We start from the raw sequence: 22235 nt of genomic DNA, 5'->3' as shown, positions 1-22235 counted from the left end.
CCTCCTTCGGGTGCAGGGGAGAAGAAGAAATCCCAAAGGGACTGGGGACTGTGGCCTCCCCACTACTGCCGGGACCCGGCCAAAATGGCTCCAATCCCCCCTCTTCTTTGCATCGCTGGGGATGAGAAGAAATAGGGTTCTCTTCATGAGGAGGGGCCTCCATTGTCGGCTGAAAACAAGGAAAAGAAGACCATGGGTGGGGGGCTGAGTCCCTAATTTTCAGCTGAAAGAGAGGGATTAAATGGTATTGGGCCAGGGGGAGCGGCTGCTTTCGGGTGAAGAGAAAAAAAAAGTTCTTAGGTTGACCTCCCCCCCTCCAATATTCAAAATTCCCTGTACATAGGCAAAGATATTATTTGGCCTTAAAATTGGTCCCTTAACTTTTTTTTTTTTTTTTTGTAAAATTTGATGATTTTTTTTTGTATTTTTTTTTTAAAACGAACAATATCAACGTCGACTCAAATACGGAAAATCAATTATTTTTAAAAATGATGCGTGAAAAGTCGAACGCGTTCGAAAGACCCTTGAAAAATTAAATTTCTTTTTAAACAACGTTAAAACGCTAAAAACATTGCAAATATATTTTTTTGGATTTTTGTTGTTTTTTTTTGCTATTTTTGGATTTTTTATAAAAAAAAAGGTGGGTCAAAATTTGAGTTACAACAACATGCATGCTTCCAATCTAATATAATATATATATATATATATATATATATATATATATATATTAGGATGATGTTACAAGTACTAAGGGAATCTTGACTTCACAAGTCTATGAATAAAAACAAGTGAAAGTGGCTAATGAAATTAATAGGAAGTGGGGGTAGCCGGCGATATTGATATTTCAAAAGAGATATTCTAAATATTTCACAAGAAATAAAAATCAGCACTATCAAGGATCAAACCAGAAGATTGATTAAACGGATACCAAAGGAAAAGAAAACATTATCGATTTGGGTTTTTTTAAGCTGAAATTATCTTATGAAGCTCGTAATTGATGGTTTTATTTATTTATTTATTTATTTTTCGTAAGCCATTGATAATGTGCTATCTATGAAGAAAAGCAAAGCAGTAAACAAGAAGTTGGAATTAATATCCTTTAATCCAACACCACAAACCGAGCGATCTGTGCCGTGAAGACTCTCTCATTCAATGAAGCCCAAGTCTCCCTTGGATAATTAATTCAATGATACAGATAATTGTCACTGTCCGATCAAACGCATGAAGAGGACAAATTAAATTGTATATAAGAGACAGCTTGCTTGCTTTTGTATTTTGTCAAGTAGGAGCGTTAATATGAAGATGAGGCAAATGTGGGTGTGGATGCTGCTCATGGCTCTGGCCTTCGTCAACGACCGGAGCCATTGTTGTTTGGACGAAGAGAGAATTAGTCTCTTAGAGATAAAAGCTTGGTTCAATCATGCAGGTGCACCTGGGTCCTATTATCTAGATGGTTGGGGTAAAGAGCATTTTAATTGCTGTAACTGGGATTGGGTTGTGTGCGACAACACCACAAACCGATTGATCGAACTAGATCTTTCATATGTAAATTATGATGGTCTCAATGCAGTCGAAGACTTGGATCTCAATGCGTCTTTGTTTCTGCCTTTCAAAGAACTGGAGATTCTCGACTTAAGCGCGAACCAATTAGTTGGTGGCTTAAAGAACCAAGGTTCTATGCTTTCAATTTTCTTTTAGTTAACACATAAAGTTAGTTATATTTCAAGTAACTTTACATTGAATCGTTATGGATATTGGAATGGTTGATATATAAATCTGTTAATTGTCTTTGCTTCTGACAATCTTCTTTCAAGTTTTCAAGTCCTAGCTTCAGGATCGAGGAATTTGAAAGAACTTTATCTGAGTTCCAATAAATTTAATGACAGTATTTTATTATCTTTTAGTGGATTTTCAACTCTCAAATCTCTAGATCTATCAGCCAATACATTCACTGGATCAACTGGTCTCAATGGTAAAGTTGTAAATCATTTCTACCTGGGATAACGTTCCTTAATGAGGTTTAATTTATTCTTTAGTGAACTTGTCTAATAAATAGATGTGTATTAACCATTAACTTTTGTTCAATTTTTAAAATTTTATTAAAGGAATGGAGGTGATATGTTAGAATTCATGAATATTTGGTTATTAAAATATTGATATAATGTCAAAAAATTAACACACAAATTTATATTTCATTGAATTTATATGGATATTGGGATGGTTGATATATATATATATATATATATATATATATATATGCTAATTTCTTTGCTTCTAACAATTTTCTTTCAGGTTTTCAATTGCTAGTCTCAAGGTTGAGGCAATTCGAGGAACTTGATTTAAGTGACAATAAATTTAACGATAGCATTCTATCATCTCTTAGTGGATTTTCAACTCTCAAATCTCTAGATCTATCCAGCAACATGTTCATAGGATCAACTGGTCTTAATGGTAAAGTTGTAAATCATTCCTACCTCGGATGCCATTTCCTAGTGAGGTTTAATAATTACATGTGTATTAACTCTTAATTAGTATGTAATTGTTTGGATGAAGCATTAAAAAGGCTTTATATAATTAATTTTTTAACGAGTGAAATAATTTGAAACTTACATATACACGCTATTAACTTTTGTTCAATTTCTTAATTTATTTTTAAAATAAATGAAGGTGAATATTTAATTAATAAAATTTTAATATCACATTAAAAATTATTTTAATTTTAAAACTTAAGTTATGTCTTGTATATTAACTCTAACATTATAAATTATTTAAATATTGTAAATAATTATAATTGATTGTTCTCTCTATCACAGGTTTAAGGAAATTAGAAACCTTGTATCTGGATTCAACTGACTTCATGGAAAGCATTTTGATAGGGTCATTGGGAACATTGCCATCCCTCAAGACCTTACATGCTAGTGATAGTAATTTTAAACACTTTGGGAAAGGTCAGTGACAGTTTTGGTGCCTAAAACAATATGATATTTATAATATATTGATGGATTTATCTGATCTGTTCCACAGGGTTATCTAATTCGTCTAGCCTTGAAGAAGTGGTCCTCGATGGTTCTTCTCTCCCAGCAAGCTTTCTAAGGAACATTGGATCCTTGTCTACTCTTAAAGTCCTATCCTTGACCGGAGTTGACTTCAATAGCACCCTATTTGCCCAAGGTAATTATAAACTGATTTTTATACAATTCCATGGAAGAACTATTGAAGAACCTCCATAAATTCTACAAATAAACAATTAATGGTATTGAAATCCAAATAACAGTTGTTCATTAAAATTTGACGTCACATTTAGCAAACGTTATAATCTAAAGTTTCTCAATCTCTAAAATTTCTTGTTCCTCCTAAACTATAGAGAGAACTTTGAATTAAAAAAATTATGGATTTCAATAATCTAAATTTCGTTGGTAATAACTTGACCTATAAATTAACCTGGTGGCTGGTGCTCTTACCAACGTCCCATTATTCTGTAAAACCGTAACTATAAATAAACCATTTCGAAGCTCCTGTTTCATTAATTATTTGAGTCATTTATGAAACATCCAAAGCTCAAATTCTTTCTTATTTAATATTTTTATCAAAAAGAATTCTTCACTTTCCTTTTATAAGCTAGTTATGCATATGGATATATAAAATAGAAATTTATGTAGGAAATGATTTTAATCTCCCATAATCCATCAAGATTTGTTTAATAACGGACATAAATGGGACAGAACAAGAATCAATCCCTTTATGTTTCAAGTAACCTCATTGTCTGATATTAAGAATGCATCTTTCTTTGCTTCTGACAATCTTCTTTCAGGTTTTCAAAGTACTAGCTTCAAGGTTGAGGAATTTGGAGAAACTTTATCTAAGCGATAATAAATTTAACGACAGTGTTTTATCATCTCTCAGTGGTTTTTCATCTCTCAAATCTCTAGATTTATCAAACAATAGCTTCACAGGATCAACTGGTCTCAATGGTAAAGTTGTAAATCATTCCTATCTCGGATGACATTTCCTAGTGAGATTTAATAATTACATGTGTATTAATCCTTAAGTAATTGTTTGGATGAAGCATTAAAAAGGCTTTATATAATTAATTCTTTAACGAGTGAAATAATTTGAAACTTGCATATACACGCTATTAACTTTTGTTCAATTTCTTAATTTATTTTTAAAATAAATGAAGGTGAATATTTAATTAATAAAATTTTAATATCACATTAAAAATTATTTTAATTTTAAAACTTAAGCTATGTCTTGTATATTAACTCTAACATTATAAATTATTTAAATATTGTAAATAATTATTATTGATTGTTTCTCTATCACAGGTTTAAGGAAATTAGAAACCTTGTATCTGGATTCAACTGGCTTCATGGAAAGCATTTTGATAGAGTCATTGGGAGCGTTGCCATCCCTCAAGACCTTATATGCCAGTGATAGTAATTTTACACACTTTGGGAAAGGTCAGTGACAGTTTTGGTGCCTAAAACAATATGATATTTATAATATATTGATGGATTTATCTGATCTGTTCCACAGGGTTGTGTAATTCGTCTAGCCTTGAAGAAGTGTTCCTCGATGGTTCTTCTCTCCCAGCAAGCTTTCTAAGGAACATTGGACCCTTGTCTACTCTTAAAGTCCTATCCTTGACCGGAGTTGACTTCAATAGCACCCTACCTGCCCAAGGTAATTCTACAAATAAACAATTATAAGAGTATTGAAATCCAAATAACAGTTATTCATTAGATATTTGTGTTATATCTATGTTTTATTAAACTAGAAGTTTACTCCTAATGTTACGTATAGAAAAGGATAAAATCTAGAGTTTCTCAATCTCTAAAATTTCCCAGTCTTAAATTTAGGGTAGCTGGCAGATGCATGGACACGTGTTAGAAGTTGTTAAGAGTCTGTTAGAGTTAGTTAACAATATAATAAATCGTGTAATGCATGTGGGGGAAGTATATATATAATGGTAGGAGGATTACGCACACAAGAAATAACAGAATCATTCTCCTCTTAACAACTTAATTAAGGCATACAACCATCCCTCGAAACCCTTTCTCTCAAGGATACTGGTTAATCAGTGTTTAGTTTCTTAAAATCTTAATTAATAATATTGAAAGGAATGACTATTCTGGACTACCATTATTTTTATCATACCTTTTCTTCTTTCTTTTTCACAGGGATTTTCTTCAATTCGAGCACCCTTGAAGATTTGTTTCTAGATGGTACTTCTCTCCCATTAAACTTTCTCCAGAACATCGGAGCATTGACTACTCTTAAAGTATTGTCTGTTAGTTATTGTGACCTCAATGGCACCCTGCCCGCTCAAGGTAAATTAACAACTCTCCATCCGCTCAAGATTCTTTCAACACTATATATTTTGACTATTTCCATATAAATTGTATAGGTTGGTGTGAATTGAAGGCTTACTCCTAACTTTACGCTACATTTAGCAATGGATAAAATCTAGGGTTTCTCAATTTCTAAATTTTCTCGTTCCTAGAAAACTTTGAATTAAAAAAATTATGGATATCAATAATCTAAATAAACAATCTCTAATATATATATATAAACAAGCAAACAAAGTTGTGTAAATATAATCTAAAACCGACCTAGCTAGTGAAACAAATTCAACTAAAACTTTAAAACCTCACTAAGCAATTACATAATTGATATATTCCTATTTCCTTAACATAAACATATTGATATATTCTACAGGCTGGTGTGAGCTGAAGAATCTTGAACAACTATCTCTCTCAGGAAACAATCTAAAGGGCGTACTCCCTTTTTGTTTGGGAAATCTATCATCTCTACAAGTCTTGGATTTATCTTACAACCAATTTGAGGGGAATATTGCCTCTAGTCACCTTTCCCATCTTAAGCAGATCAGATACCTCTCAGTTTCAAATAACTACTTTCAAGTTCCAATATCATTTGGTTCATTTATGAACCTCTCCAACCTCAAGTTCATTGCATGCGATAACAATGAGCTAATAGCTACACCCAGTTTTCAGCCTTCAACTCCCAAGTTCCAGCTTCTTTTCTTTAGTGCTTCAAATTGTACTCCAAAACCACTCGAGGCTGGATTTCCAAACTTCCTGCATAGCCAATACGATTTGGTGTTTGTTGATTTATCCCACAACAAATTCGTTGGAGAACCTTTCCCATCTTGGCTGTTTGAGAATAATACAAAGTTAAAACAACTAAAATTGAGAGACACCTCAATTATAGGTCCTATGCAGCTGCCACAACATCCAACACCCAACCTTCAGACAATAGATATTTCTGGCAACACCATACAAGGTCAAATTGCAAGGAACATATGTTCGATTTTTCCACGTTTGGAGAACTTCATGATGGCTAACAACAGCCTCACAGGTTGTATTCCTCCTTGTTTTGGGAATATGAGCTCTCTCGAATACTTGGATCTTTCCAACAATCACATGTCTTGTGAACTGCTTGAGCATAATTTGCCAATAGTAGGCTCCTCGTTGTGGTTTTTGAAGCTGTCCAACAACAACTTCAATGGGCGATTACCACCATCTGTGTTCAACATGACTTACCTACTTTACCTCCTTCTAGATGGAAACAAATTTGTAGGAGAAGTACCAGGTACTTTTTCTCTTGAATCATTACTTTTGTGGTTGGATATCAGTAGCAATCTTTTGTCAGGCATGCTTCCAAGGGGAATAGGGAACTCTTCAGAAAACCAACTTGATGGAATTGATTTGTCCAGAAATCATTTTGAAGGTACCATTCCAATAGAATATTTCAATTCTTCTGGGCTTGAATTTTTAGATCTTTCTGAAAACAATCTGTCTGGGTTATTACCGTTGGGCTTCAATGCATTAGATTTACGTTATGTCCACCTATACGGAAATAGATTGAGCGGTCCACTGCCATATGATTTTTATAATCTCTCTTCGTTGGTGACATTAGATCTCGGCGATAACAACTTAACTGGGCCCATTCCAAATTGGATTGATAGCCTTTCAGAATTGAGCATTTTTGTTCTCAAATCTAATCAATTCAATGGGAAACTTCCTCATCAGTTATGCTTGTTAAGGAAATTAAGCATATTGGATCTTTCAGAAAATAATTTTTCGGGTCTCTTACCCTCATGTTTGAGAAATTTAAATTTTACAACATCGGATGAAAAAACTTTGGAACCCCCTATTAGGGAGAGACAAAATGATGGAATCTGGAAAGATATATTTGCATCCATAAGGGGAAGAGAATTGAAATCCATCATCGATCTGTATCCTTATTACGAAGTTTTGTTTCCAGAGATCAATGTAAAAATATCTGTAGAGCTTACATCAAAGAAAAATTTCTACACTTACGAAGGCGATATCCTTCGTTACATGTCTGTTATGGATCTTTCTTGTAACAGATTCACTGGAGAAATCCCGACAGAATGGGGAAACTTAAGTGGGATATATTCTTTAAATCTGTCACATAATAATCTCACTGGATTGATCCCTTCATCCTTCTTCAATCTAAAGCAGATAGAGAGCTTGGATCTTTCTCACAACAATTTAAATGGGAGAATTCCTGCACAACTCATTGAACTGACCTTCCTAGCTGTTTTCAACGTGTCGTACAATAATTTGTCAGGAAGAACACCGGAGATGAAAAATCAATTTGGTACCTTTGATGAGAGCAGTTATAAAGGGAATCCTCTTCTTTGTGGACCTCCATTGCAAAACAGTTGCGACAAAACAGAATCGCCATCAGCGAGAGCGCCTATCGATTTCAATGGAGATGGTGGCTTCATAGACATGGATAGTTTCTATGCCAGCTTTGGTGTGTGTTATATAATTGTGGTGTTGACAATTACAGCAGTACTTTGCATAAATCCACATTGGCGACGCAGGTGGTTTTACTTCATTGAAGAATGCATTGACACTTGCTACTGCTTTTTGGCTATAAACTTTCCCAAGTTGTCCAGATTCAGAAGGTGATTGGATCTTATCACGAGCGTGTGGGCTGCTTTCTGAATTTGTTGTAATCCTCTGTGGAGAAGCAGTCGCATTCCAAATCAATGGTTGCTCACTGCATGTTTAGCAATTTCCTGTGAGAAGTGATCTGTGGAAGTGTTCTTGTTGCTTAGCCTTTCTGTTTTGATGTGACTTGTGCTTGTATTTGTGCTTGTATCAGTATTTGTTTGTTTCTTTGTTATGTCTTAGTTATGTTGAGCAACCAACCAATATTTCTTGGCTTCTTGTGATTTCTATATCCCTAATAATATGGAATTTATTCACAATTGTAATAGTTTATAGTATTGTATTTTCTCAATTAAAAAATTAATTGATAGAACCAAAGGAATGTGGTAAAGCAAAAATTTTGAGCAATTTTTTTGGTCTTTTACCCTCATGTTTGAGCAATTTAAATTTTACGGCATCGGATGAAAAAACTTTGGATCCCCCTCTTATGGGGAGAGGAGATCGTGAAATCCAGAAAGAAATATTTGCATCCATAGGGGGAAGAGAATTGGGGAATGAAGGTTTTTATCTTGATGACAAATTTGTGATGCCAGAGATCAGTGTAAAAATATCTGTAGAGCTTACATCAAAGAAAAATTTCTACACTTACGAAGGCGATATCCTTCGTTACATGTCTGTTATGGATCTTTCTTGTAACAGATTCACTGGAGAAATCCCGACAGAATGGGGAAACTTAAGTGGGATATATGCTCTAAATCTGTCATAAAATAATCTCACTGGATTGATCCCTCCATCTTTCTCCAATCTGAAGCAGATAGAGAGCTTGGATCTTTCACACAACAACTTGAATGGGAGAATTCCTGCACAACTCGTTGAACTAACCTTTCTAGAAGTTTTCAATGTGTCGTACAATAATTTGTCGGGAAGAACACCGGAGATGAAATATCAATTTGGTACCTTTGATGAGAGCAGTTATAAAGGGAATCCTCTTCTTTGTGGACCTCCATTGCAAAACAGTTGCGACAAAACAGAATCACCATCAGCGAGAGTGCCTAACGATTTCAATGGAGATGGTGGCTTTAGAGACATGGATAGTTTCTATGCCAGCTTTGGTGTGTGTTACATAATTGTGGTGTTGACAATTGCAGCAGTACTGTGCATAAATCCGCATTGGCGACGCAGGTGGTTTTACTTCATTGAAGAATGCATCGACACTTGCTACTGCTTTTTGGCTATAAACTTTCGCAAGTTGTCCAGATTCAGAAGGTGATTGGGTCTTATCATGAGCGTGTGGGCTGCTTTCTGAATTTGTTGCAATCCTCTGTGGGGAAGCAGTCGCATTCCAAATCAATGGTTGCTCACAACATATTTAGCAATTTGCCTGTGAGAAGTGTTCTGTCGAAGTGTCTGGTTCTTGTTGCTTAGTCTTTCTTTTTTGACATGACTTGTGTCCATATTTGTTTGTTTCGTTGTTTTGTCTTAATTATGTTGCGTTTTGGTCTTAGATGAGAAACCAACCAATATTTCTTAGCTTCTTGTGATTTCTATATCCCTAATAATATGGAATTTATTCACAATTGTAATAATTTACAGTATCGTATTTTCTCAATTAAAAGAATAATTGATAGAACCAAAGGATCATACCAGCAAGGTGGAATGTGGTAAAGCAATAATTTTGTTTGCTGAAAGAACATAAGTCTAAACTTAAAACAAGGCAATATTTTATTTATTTATTGAATAATTAGTATTTATCTATTTTGGCAATTTTCTCAGCCCTAGCTATTTAAGCCTTACTTGTGGGCTATTTTGAACATCAAGAGTTTATTTCAGATTTTTCTCTCATGTTGGGTCTCTTTCAAGCCCATTTTGCACTTAATTTTGAATTCTTTTAATTAAATCGGTTTTAAACTTTTATATCAACAATTGGAGTATTGTTTTAAGATTAGATTATTTAATTGTAATTTTTCTGAAAAATACGAGAGTTTTTTTTTCTTTATTCCTCTATAATTTCAAGGCTATAAGAGAACCCTAATTCATTCACGCCTCAGAAAATTCAATTTGGCCAGTGGTGGTATAAGGAAATGAAAAGGTTGTTAGAAAAATTAAGAATTTTGAATGTTTCATTATAAAATGGTGACTATTTTTTAATTTCAGATTGTTCAATCTTGTGTTACTTGTTTGCTTCTTATGATTTCTATTGCTGCGACAGTCAAGCTTGATGATACAAATTATTTGTTCCAATCTTATACTTGACTCCTCCAAGCCTGCAATTAAGGGGGAATGTAAAGATATCAAAGGCTCTAGTCCTGCCACATGTTAAAAGATTAGAGAATGAAATGGTTAGAATGTTGTTAGTAACTGATAGTCTTGTTTGTCAGTTAAGAGAATCAATTAATATTATTTAGTGAAGAATAGATAACGTGAATAAGCTTCCTACTGTAGCAATATATAAACCAAGCTGTTGAGAGTATTGAATTTAGATCGAGCTCCCCTTTCCAGCTTCCTACCTGAATTGATTGAAATGATTCATTTGAGATACTTAAGTTTGAGATGGACCATGATAAGTGAGCTTCTAGAGTACATAAAGAAGCTCAAGTACTTGGAAATACTTGATTTGAAAGGGAGTCCTGTGTCTTCTTTGCCTGCTGGGATCACTCAATTGACATGTCTTTGCCAACTCCGTAACTATCAACACAGTTTCCAGTCATCATCTTTCTTCCCAGATTCTCATGGAATGAGAGTTCCAACAGGAATAAGAAGATTGACAAGCCTGTAAAAATTGGGAAGCGTTGAAGTGAATGAAGATTATGAGTTAGTTAGGGAGTCGAGAAAGCTAACTTAGTTGAGAAGGGAATGGATCTCTGTTATACTTTGTGTTGCTTCTCATTCTTTTATCCTCACACAAAAAAGAAAAAAAGCAAAGAAATAAAAAAAATAATCAGAAGAAAACAAAAATATATAGAAGTAAAACAAAGATATAGGAACACCTAAAAAATGATCAAAGATTAGTTGTGAAAGTTCAAAAATATAAAAATTGAAATTGAACAATATGTTTTCAATTCAATTGAAAGAAGAAAAGTTTAAAATCAGATGCTTAAAGACTCAATTAGATTTTGTTGAAAGATTAATTGAGTTTATGAAGGGTTAAATTGCAAGAAAATTGATTTTTAAGTCAAATTTACCTTTAATTTGAAGAAATTAAAGTTTGGGGGTCGTATTACAACTTTTAAGAGTTAATTTCATCAAATTAAGGGCTAAATTGCATAAACATTGAAGTTTGATGGCACTTAGGGACTTGATTGAAGAAAACCAAAACTAAGGACCAAACTAGAAAATGCACGTAAATATAGGGGATGGAATTAACCAAATCAGGGGCTAAATTGAAGAAATTGGAAGTTTGTTGATCAATTAAGGATCAAAACACATAAATTCAAAACCAAGAACCAAAGTGAAAAGAGCAGTCAACTTCAGGGCTAGCTTTTGAATTTGACAGGGATGTAATAGAATTGATTCTTAAAATCAAAATCTCAATTGAGGGCTTGATTGAACAAATTGAAAATTAAGGACTGATTTGGAAATAAAAGCTTTGTAGCGCCATTTTCTTTTAAATGAAACGACGAGTTTCGTTCAAAACAACGTTGCTTCATTCATTGTTCAAATTAAAAAACAGAGAGAAAACAGTGTCATTTTGTACGGCACTATACATCTTCTCCTTCCCCTAGACAAACTATAGGCAAGGGAAGAAGAAGACTGTTCTCTTACTTCCCCTGCAGCGTCACTCTCCCTCTCTCCCAAAAACCAACAAGATCTACAACCATGGCCTACTACCAGATGAAAAAACAGAGGGGACAAACCCTTTGGGAAGCTACCTAATGGTCGTCTGGCCACCCTATCCCTGCATCATTATTGGACAAAGGTAGTAGATCTCTCTCCCACTTTTCCCCCTTATAAATACCAGGGGACAAGAGAGGAAAGAAGGAGAAAAACAGGAGAGAGAACAAAAGAGGGATGGAAAAAGAAAAACAGGGAGAAACATAGAAAGGAAAAGAAAGGAAAACAGACAAGAAAAACAGAAAAAAAAAAAAAAAAACAAAACAAAAAGGAACAACAAAGAAAAGAAAAGGAAAAGCAACAAACGAAAAAAAACAGAGAAGGAGAGAAGAAAAGCAGTCTTTCTCTCTCTATTTCTCTTATTGTTAGTTGCATCACCACCGCAAACCACCACCATTCTTCCTCCTCACCGCCACCAGCATCACCATAAGCCATCGCAGGTCCACTTCCCCCTCTCTTTCTTCTTCTCCCCCCTCCCAATCTTCACTGTTCTACTAACGAACAGTGGAGAGTGAATTATAATTCACTCTCCACTGTTCACGTAGCTTGTGAATAGTAGAGAGCCATTATTTCTAGGTCTGACCAATGCTTGCCTAGACCAAAACATCTGGGTCGGGTCCAACCTAATCCCCCTTAGTATAAAGTACATTGAGCTGAAATCAGCCCAACCCCTAATTCGGGCCGATGTTGGCCCAACTCTGCTAAGCTAACCTCAGCCCAGTCACTTTTAAGGTCGACTTTGTGCTAATTCCTTTTACGTCAGACTCAGCCTAACCAGGGTGGGCTCAGCCCACATAACTAGGCTAAGCCCATCCTAATATATTTTAATATATAATTATAATTATAATTATATATAATATTATATGTAAAAAAACAACAAAAAAAATCCAAAAATCCTTTCAAAAAATTTTGTGATTTTCTCATGTATTTTTCTACCATTTTGTATTAATGTTGGTTTATATTTTTATACTATAAAGATACAAATCCAGTATTAAAATATCTGGGTTTTCTCTGAAATACTGCAAAAAAAAAATATATATATATATATATATAGTAAAACAAAACAAAATATCTTGTTTTCATGCATTCAATTAAGTCTCTTAAGCTTATAAGAAATTTTCATATCATATTTTCATACAACAAAAAATTCAAAAAATATGTATTAACATGCATTTTGAATTTTAAAAACCAGTTTATTAAAATCATAAGAACTAGACCAATATTTTAAAAATACCAAAAAACATTATTTTATTTTTTTTAATATCCGGGATTTTAAACATATGTGTAAGACATATTCTTAAAATTAAATAAGTAGCTCTTCTTTTTTTTTTTACGTTAGAATAGTTAGGTTTTATCTGATAAGATAATGATCTCCTTACTGAAAAGGATTTTTCTTAAACCTTTGACAGACCAACAATTAGAAAGCACAACAACACCTTAGTATACATTAGACAATACGCAATACAGCTTACCTTAGGTAGAGTGTATTAGGGGTGCTAATATTTTTCCTTTAAGCAACTAGTCCTTGTGTCTGATCTTTGAGACCAGTTATTGTTACTAGTGACAAAAATACTAAATGGTGATTTTCATTCCCTCTCTCCACTAATAAAAGATAAAAATCCTTTTCTACCCCATTTTCCGATACCACCCAAGAGGACAATCACGCGCGACACTTTGGACAGGTTGATTAATTTGTTGCTTATTTGTCACGCTATGTCATGTAGCTTTTAGTTATTATTTTGAATTCTAAAATATAGAGACATACTTTTTAAAGACATGGTTTTAGAGTTGGAATTTCCTGCGTAGACTTTTTATTTTGCGTCTCTCTCTCTCTCTCTCTCTCTCTCTCATACTTGTCACTTATGTCCTAAAACATTAACCAAACACAATCTACTATCAAATTTAATAGTTTTACTGATTAATTTTTTTTTTCCAGTATTTACACTTATAATTTGTCGGTGTGTATATTACCAATGGGCTAATGGATGGAAACAATTCGTCAGAAAAAATATCATCTGTAATTTATTGTTTGTTAGTAATACATATGTTGATGAATTTATAGACAACAAAAACACGTAAAAAAAATTATTCATTACATTTTGTTGATATCTTTATCGGTAAATTTAACATATCATCGACAAGAAAATCGTATGTAATGTCATCAATGTTTTTATTTATCCATCGATAAATTTAACATATCGCCAACAGAATATCATTTGTAATTCTATTAGTGAGTTAACCATAGAAGTGATATTTGTAGTAATTATTTTCCAACTCTCTCTAAATATACAGACGGAGTTGTTCCTTTAGTAACCCCGTCAGTGGTGTGTGTGTGTGTGTGTGTGTGTGTAAGTAGAAAAATAATTAAAATAATATAAAAATCAAATACGTATTACAGATTTAAATATTTGTACGTTCAAATACAATAAATCTAAAAAAGAGGCAATATTGGAGGAGAATGAGGTTGGTCGTCATCGGGATCGTGAGGCCAATTAGAAAGTGTGCATGTACCACCCATTTGTGATATCATCTTCATTACCAATCAATGAAGTTCTTTATAATTAGCAATGAGTCATTCACATTTTTTTTATTAAGATGAGTTATTTGAACATGTATTCGTTGGTATAACATCACAATGAGCTTGAGAGTAAAAAGGGTTTGTGAAGAGATACTTGTGTTGGTTTGCACACAAAGAACCATATGTTTCTCATGAGATCATTATAGAAAAGATGATTGGGTCAACTTATAGTTCTAGTAACGTACATGAAATTATATATAACAATAGTAATCCTTATAGGACTTTGGTTATAGATACAATGAAAATGAATCAGGGTTATGCTAGTCAATGTTTAATCATAAATGAAGAACATAATGCAAACATGACTAGGTTTTTTTTTATCTTTTGAAAGACTTTGACGACACTTTGGGATTTAGAGAAATTGACAAACTTATCGGCCTAAAATACCATAAAAATTGACATGTGTCCAAACTTTTACATATTGTATTACCTTGAAAATGCAGAGTTGATCAAGTGCAAAACATGTGGGCATGCTCATTATAAATCCAGAACTAGTAGGGAAGGACTTTTATCGCACATAGAAAACTTAGATACTTCTTAATCACACCTAGACTGCAAGGGTTATTTATGTCATAAAAACTTATTGAGCACGTGACATGGTATCATTCACATGATGCAGTGGATGAAGTGATGGTGAAGCCTGAAAACATTTTAATAGGGTGCATCTTTAGTTTTCAATAGAATCAATGAACGTGCTTCTTGGGTTATATACAGACGGATTCAATCCATTCGAATCATTTGCTGCTTCTTATTTTTATTGGTTGGTGATACTTATGGTTTATAATTTTTCATTGGGGATGTGTATGAGGTCGAAGTTCATATTTTTATCTATATTCATATTCGGTCCTAATAGTCCGTGTCGGAATATAGATGTTTGTCTTCGTCCACTGATTAATGAGTTGAACTAGTTGTGGTCATCCGGGGCTTTGATATATAATGTATTGAGAAAACAAAATTTTCAGATAAAAGCACCTTCTTATGGAGAATCAATGATTTTTCTACGTATATAATGGTTTCTGGTTAGAGCATACATGGAAAACTAACATGTTTATATTGTATGGAAAATAACAAGGACCTTCATGTTAACAAATAGTGGTGATTTTGATGTTTTTAAGCTAAGAAAAAATGTCTAAAAATTGTTTAGGTTACTGAAGAAATTGATCAAACTTTCTTTATGGGCTGACAAAAAATAATTCTTTATAGGTCAAAGATTTATTTTATAATAAACTCAAATCCAAATCTATAATAGGTTAGCGAGTTTGGAGCCTATGCCCAAGTAAAGTTGAGCACGCGTGTGGGATAAAGGATTTTGGGTTTCATAAAAACATTTAAACTAAGGGGTTTTTTAGATTAATTTTTTATTTATTCACAATTTAATTACTTTAATCATATTAATGTTCCATGTTAATAAATATTTTTTATCAATAATTTCCAACAAAGTTTTTACTCTAAAAGTGAATGAATTTCATTTTAAATTTAGCCCCAAATGTATCAATTGAGCATGTTTTATTAAAACAATTCCTACACTAATCATCCTTAAACTACTAGTTATGATGAAAACATTGGATTATCATTACATAGCCGTGTGCTTACCACTACTAAACAGGTGCTGATTATGATTATATCTCAACAGAATACTTTTATCTTAAAAAAAAAAAAACAGAGAGAAGAATATTGTGTCATTTCTATCATCCAACTTGTGAATATGATGATAGCGTATAGTAAAATACTTTTATTGGCCTGGAAGTTTCCCGGATCTCTCTGGCAGATGAAACGTGGATGAGGTTTTTTCTTTTTTTTTTTTGTGATGCAAATCATGAGATCAACAGCTTCTTCTTTTTTGTTTTTTTTGTTTTTTTCTAGCCATCTGAAAAACTGTATCTGCTCTTCAGTTTAGCTCACAGACTCGTAACTGGTGATGACTTGACCGGCTAAGCAAGGTTTTTTTTAATAATAAAAAAAAACATAATAAAATTTATATTTCATTTACAATAAGACTCCTTCAACCGCAAAAGCACATATGAAAATATAGTCTTATGTCTAGATTTGTCTGTTTCTAACCAATACAAAAAATCGCAAGATTTTGCGAAAAACAGAGGAAAACAGGGCATTTCTAGTTCCGATCATGACTTTTTTCTAACAAAACCATGATTGAATTGTTAGATAGAGCGCAGATTAACATAGATCGAGGCAAACCAATGGATTCAACAGCCCGATGACGAGTGCCATGCATGATCAATTAAGACCACAGTTGCATCATCATGGCACCTACCTGCTGGAGATTTAGCCAACAAACAGGGGTTAGTGGGCATGGGAGTAGATGGACGTTGACAAGGACATAAACACTCTGTCAAATATGCGAGCTTCCACGTTGAGGTGGTTGGGGTCTTTCTTGAGACATGATTGCTGGGGTCGAGAACTGTAGAACAAGTTCCCTTTATAAAATATAGTTATCAGAACTGGCTCGAGTTCTGATCGTAATAAAAAGCTAAGATGAACTGAGTCAATTCTAAAATTACATTGTTTTGGTTATTTTTAAAATAAAACTATTTTGTTTTGAACAATATATTAAAAAATAAAAAATAAATAAAACAGCATCGTTTTGAATATAAAAAAAATCTCAAGAACATTACCGACTATTAGCACCCAATTTTATTTTTTTTTTGATAAATAAAGTACCCAAAAAGTACCCAAAATTGAAATAATTTAATGCTCCATTTAACCATTAACATTACCGACTCAAGAAAGATCTCAAGAACAAAAGAAGGCACAAAATAGCAATGCCACCAACAAAAACAAAAAGGGTCAAAACAAAAAGCTTCCTTTTTACCAGGGACTAAAAAGTTAAGCTCTTCATTCGTCAACAACATCATCCTTAACCCACTAACGTGGCCACCCCCTATTGGCTAACCCATAATCAATTAAAATAAATTAAAAAAAGAGTGAAAAAAAAATATCAGCCCCAAAGTGCACGTGACTCACGTGCTTAGCCAGGCCACCAACCACAGAATTGTTAACTCGACCACCAAACTCCTCCCCGGATGACGTCATTCTCCGGCAACATACCACCAGGAACATTGTAGAAACTTCTTCAAGACTAGACAGAACTTCCTTCCTTACTTTCTTTCCTAGACGGTGCAGCCACAGAAGAGAAAAAAGAAAGCCAACATGGAGACAAGAGCTACTGACTCAAAAGCAGTGACCAAGCTCCAAACCACATCGTCCAAGATCGAGAAGTCCAGCACCGGCCACCTCATCAACCTCGGTGGGGCCCACCACCTTGATGGGTTCGTCGTTGTTGTTAACTGTGACGGCCACCGGAGGACAGAGATGGAAGATGTCCAGATAGAAGAAGTGGTGTAAGCTACGTCAAGACCTAGCCATTGTCGGAAGGTTGACGTCGACCACCTCCCCGCCATTACCACTGTCCTCTCTCTCTCTCCAAGTCTAGAGCAGAGAGGTTTGTTTTCTTTAAAGAGAAGGGAGAGAGTGAGTTTTTGTATGCATGATGCTAGGAGGTTGTAGGGTTTTTATGGTTGTAATGATGTGTTCTTGTTTATTTGAGATAGGTTTATGGTAGGACCCAAAAATATTTAATTTGACCTTAGTCTATGTGAGAAGTTCATAGTTACTGGGATTAGAAAATCTTCCATGATTTCCCCAATTTAGGGGTCTCTAATACTGGGATTAATTTTCATTCCTATTGAGTTGTTGAAAACTTGTTTAATTTTGAATTAGTGCATTGATGAGCATTTATTTATTCTTTTAACAATCATTTATACGTGGATTGGTTTGTTCACAAAAATAAAATAAAAAAATATTACATTTTTTAATTTTGATTTTTTCCAGTTTTAATCAAATAAAAAATTATTTTTACCATCTTTAATTTAAAAACCATTTGTTTAATTTCAAATAAAAAAAAAAATCAAAATAATGCTTTTAATTTTAAATCATAGTTTAAATATAATATTGACCGCATAGACAAACATGATCTTACACTAACAAATAATCATATAAAAAACATCTTGATATTTTATGACATGATTTTCAATAATTATATTGAAATATTATTAGTATTCTCACTTCCATGTTTTAACTATAAGGTAATTTGGATAATATTAACAAGAATGGGGATTTTAACTTAATCTCAACCATATATATAAATTAATTGATCTGAAAATATCAATGGAAGCAAACAGACGTAACACTTGTCTCCCTTTGTCCCCCACATGCATGATTGAATTTGAGACGATAGAGCGAAATAAACGGAACTAGCCTGGGAAAAATACAAGGATGAAAATGAAAATAAAGTAAAAGAAAAGGGGTTACAAATTAAGTAAGGAAACGTTTTAGCAGTGCCTAATTGAAAGAACAATTTGCCAAAAAGTGAATCACCTTTGGGAAAAAAAAAAAAAAAAAGGTTTTCGGCTGTGATTGAGGATTCATAGGATTTTTCCATCCTGTAGGGCCCAGTGGGATTTTTTACTAAATCCTCTTGACTAATGAAATTGAGTAATTTTCCACTAAGAGACAAAAATGCTTGTATCGATTTGAAATTTTGCGTCGGAGGGAAAGCACAGAAGGGAACAAGATTTGAATTTTGATCCATAAGAAGAAAACAAATTTCTTCATTTCAATGGCTGCCAGCTTCGCAATAGAGTGGCGGGAAAATCTGATCTAGCTTTCTTGACAAATACTACAAGACAATCAGAGAAATATTTGATTATGAAATGGGATAATAGAGATTTGGAGTCCGTTTGTTTGCGTGGTTGCTTCTGCGTTTGAAGCAACCACAGCAAACAATACGTTTAATAATGTAAAAAACGCAATTAATTTTCGGTGGGTTCCATGTTTTGAGAAGCAGCTCCTGGCTGCTTCTCAAAAATTAATTGACGTGCACAGTGTAATTCATTTGCACTGTGCACGCCAACAGTGCAATTTATTTGCACTGTTCACGTGAACTTCTTTTTTTTTTTTTTTTTTTAGTGTGTTTTGTTTTTTGTATATATATTTTAAAAAAAAAAAATTAGTTTAGAGTGAATTAAATTCACTTGCACTGTAATATCAAATCAATTTTATTCCTGATAATATTTTATCTAATTTTATATAAAATATTATTTATTTTATGAAGTAATAGCAATAATTAAATCCATAAAATTTAAATTAAAAATCATCAGTATTAATATATATTTTTAAAATTATTTTATAACCTCAATTTCAAAAGCACTCTTAACCAAACATATTAAACTATTTTTTATTCAACCTCAATTTCAACCACAGTTTTAACCAAACACCTATTTTTTCAAACCAACCTCAACTAAAAGTACTTTTTATAAAACAACTTTTTTTAAACCACAACCACAATACCAAACACACTCTTGGTGCATCTTATGGTAACTGAGATTTGAATATTAGGAAAAGGAGTAGATATCTAAATATTAGTTTGGGACTGGTAGTTGGAGTATGATATCGATCTTGCTGTATTTTAAATGTATTTAAATTCTCATTAGGAAAAAAAAAAAAAGAGTTAATAGTGACAGGTAAATTAAAGATGTGTTAAAACAAGAAAAATATCCTGTTTCAAATTGTATTTTTTAACTACAAATATCATTTTAATTGTTATTCATTTAAATTGTAGTTTGAAACACAACATATCATATAAATAAACAAGTGAAGTCTTAATCTATAAACAACGTGTATTAATTGTTATCATAGAAAATCTGTTAGATACAAACTATGAATTATAATTTAATAATTATAATTTTTTTTTCAAAAAAAAATCAATTTATAATGCTTTTATAGACTTAACTAACTCATTTAATTATTTTAATAATATGATGTTGCTACTTAAGTTTATATTATCAATCGCTTTTGTTGGTATTATTATCATTATTTTTATTAATATCATCATTATTATTAATTATTATCTCAACCATCATCATTATAGATATTATATTTTTATATTATTACTTTTTAAATATCATAAAATTTGTTTTGTAATAATATATTCTTATGAAAAAATATTTTATAAGTATAATATTTTATGGCAATCAAATGCCTCCTCACTTATTAAGGATTTGCTGACGTGGTTGATATTTTTTTTTCAAACTTATTATATCATTGATAATTTGAAATATCCGCATCATGACATCAATGAGCAGTTGCTTAGTGATTAAGGGGAGCTATAAAATCATGTCCAAATTTGCTGGCAACCCACATTAAAGTCAAGAATTTGCTAAACGACGAGCTGGCCTTTAAAATCTCTCTCTGTGTTTTCTTTATTCATTTATTAGTGACAAAGAAACCATATTCTCCCTTACACGTTCAGTTTTTATTTCATAATAATATTAGGGGTTTTAGAAGTGTGATGATGATTATTTTTTAAAGTATTTTTTATTTAAAGATATATTAAAATAATTTTTATTATTATTTAAAAAATTATTTTTTATCACCAACATTTTAAAACGATAAGAAAAACAAAAAAAAAATATTTTAAAACAAAAAAAAATTAATTCTTTATAAAATATTGTTTAGAACTCAATTCCAATTTAATTTGATGAGTTGATTTAAAATCCAATTAGAGTAGAGTTTTTAATTAGAACGGCCAAATTATTAACCTGATAAGAAACTGGTGGTTTTAATCAATACTAAATTAGATAATAAAAAAAAAATACTTCGAATGAAATTATTTAAAGTGGAATTCAATTTAGTTTTAATAATATACTACATATTAATTTTAAAACTTGGAACTTTTTTTTATTAGTTTAAAAGCCTTGCCTACTTACAAATATCAACATAAATAGTTCTATTTAGTTTTAATATATATATATATATATATATATATATTAATTTAAGCAGTAGGAAGTTGAATTTGTTTTATTAATTAATTCATCTGGTGGTGTATTCAGTCAAGAGTGAAAGATGATAGTTTATTTACAGGTCAAAATCTTTAAAAATTTAAAAACATATAACTACAAAAAGATACATAAAATATTTAATTTTTAATTATTCAAGTCTCACTTATCAAAAAATCAATTAAACCTTTTATATATATTAAAAAAAACTGAATAACCCTATTAATACTAAATAGAAAAAATTATTCCCTTTAAATATAAAAACTAGAAAAGCTTAATGATACTAAATGGAAAAACAAAACTCCTAAACTAAAAATAAATAAAAATTATTGAGCAAAAATATTTATTTTCCCAAAAAACTACTACATTAATTTTTATAAGTTAAAAGAAACTTGTTCCGGAGTTCAAATTATTCGTGGAGTTGAACCCTCTTGGTTGAAAAAACATCTTCCACCATTAAATATTCTTTCAGTAAAATCTCCTCAATCAAAAAAACCAAAAACCATTTTATGTGTCTTACCTCATTACAAGTTCTTAATTGTTTTTGTAAGAGTTCGTTATATTATAGATCTGAAACATATTTAAGAGTTTAAAATTAGTTTTAACATTAATATATCAAAACAATCTAAAAATATATTTTTTTATTTTAAATAAAAAAATAAAATTTTAAATTTTTAAAAACATGATTTGCATCCAGATCCAGGCCTAAGAATCGTTAGAATATGCAGTCTGGCTGACACCTAATGTCATAAATAAGAAAACCCATTGGGTTTTACGTATGAACAGAAAAAAAATAGAAATGTGAACAATTGAAGATAAGAAACAGGTATTTCAAACATTTTTTTTTAACAATAATATATGAAGATCTGGTGCATAATTTAACTAACTGAGTCCTGGCCTCGACCAAATACTTTGGCTTCTTCTTCCCGCAAGCTATCCACAGAGCCATTTCACGAATAATCATGTCATGCATTTTCTCATCTCTGCCTTCATCTTCCAGTCAGCATTATTGAGTAAGACTGTCAT

The 22235-nt window shown here is 32.2% G+C and overlaps 2 protein-coding genes across 3 annotated transcripts; both read left to right on the top strand.

The window, feature by feature from the left end:
• Nucleotides 1–2809: 2809 nt before the first annotated feature.
• On the top strand, nucleotides 2810–8274 carry LOC118035019 (cuscuta receptor 1). Of its 2 annotated transcripts, XM_073409225.1 has the most exons (7): nucleotides 2814–2948; nucleotides 3025–3971; nucleotides 4326–4460; nucleotides 4537–4683; nucleotides 5181–5330; nucleotides 5719–6612; nucleotides 7618–8274. In XM_073409225.1, exons 2-7 carry the CDS (start codon nucleotides 3776–3778, stop codon nucleotides 7962–7964), a joined length of 1869 nt encoding a protein of 622 aa, XP_073265326.1. In that variant the 5' UTR covers nucleotides 2814–2948; nucleotides 3025–3775; the 3' UTR covers nucleotides 7965–8274. The 2 variants fall into 2 exon arrangements, with proteins under 2 accessions (XP_073265325.1, XP_073265326.1); XM_073409224.1 differs by having other exon boundaries at nucleotides 2810–2948; nucleotides 5719–8274.
• Nucleotides 8275–8513: 239 nt separating this feature from the next.
• On the top strand, nucleotides 8514–9587 carry LOC118034995 (cuscuta receptor 1-like). The gene is given in 1 exon segment (XM_073409603.1): nucleotides 8514–9587. A coding segment is annotated over 1 exon segment (684 nt). The 5' UTR covers nucleotides 8514–8532; the 3' UTR covers nucleotides 9217–9587.
• The last annotated feature ends 12648 nt before the right edge of the window (nucleotides 9588–22235 follow it).

The sequence above is a fragment of the Populus alba genome, chromosome 5 (genome assembly GCF_005239225.2).
Source record: "Populus alba chromosome 5, ASM523922v2, whole genome shotgun sequence".
NCBI classification, from domain to species: Eukaryota; Viridiplantae; Streptophyta; class Magnoliopsida; order Malpighiales; family Salicaceae; genus Populus; species Populus alba.
Note: the sequence above shows the minus strand (reverse complement) of the source record. Positions and strands in the feature narration are given on the sequence as shown.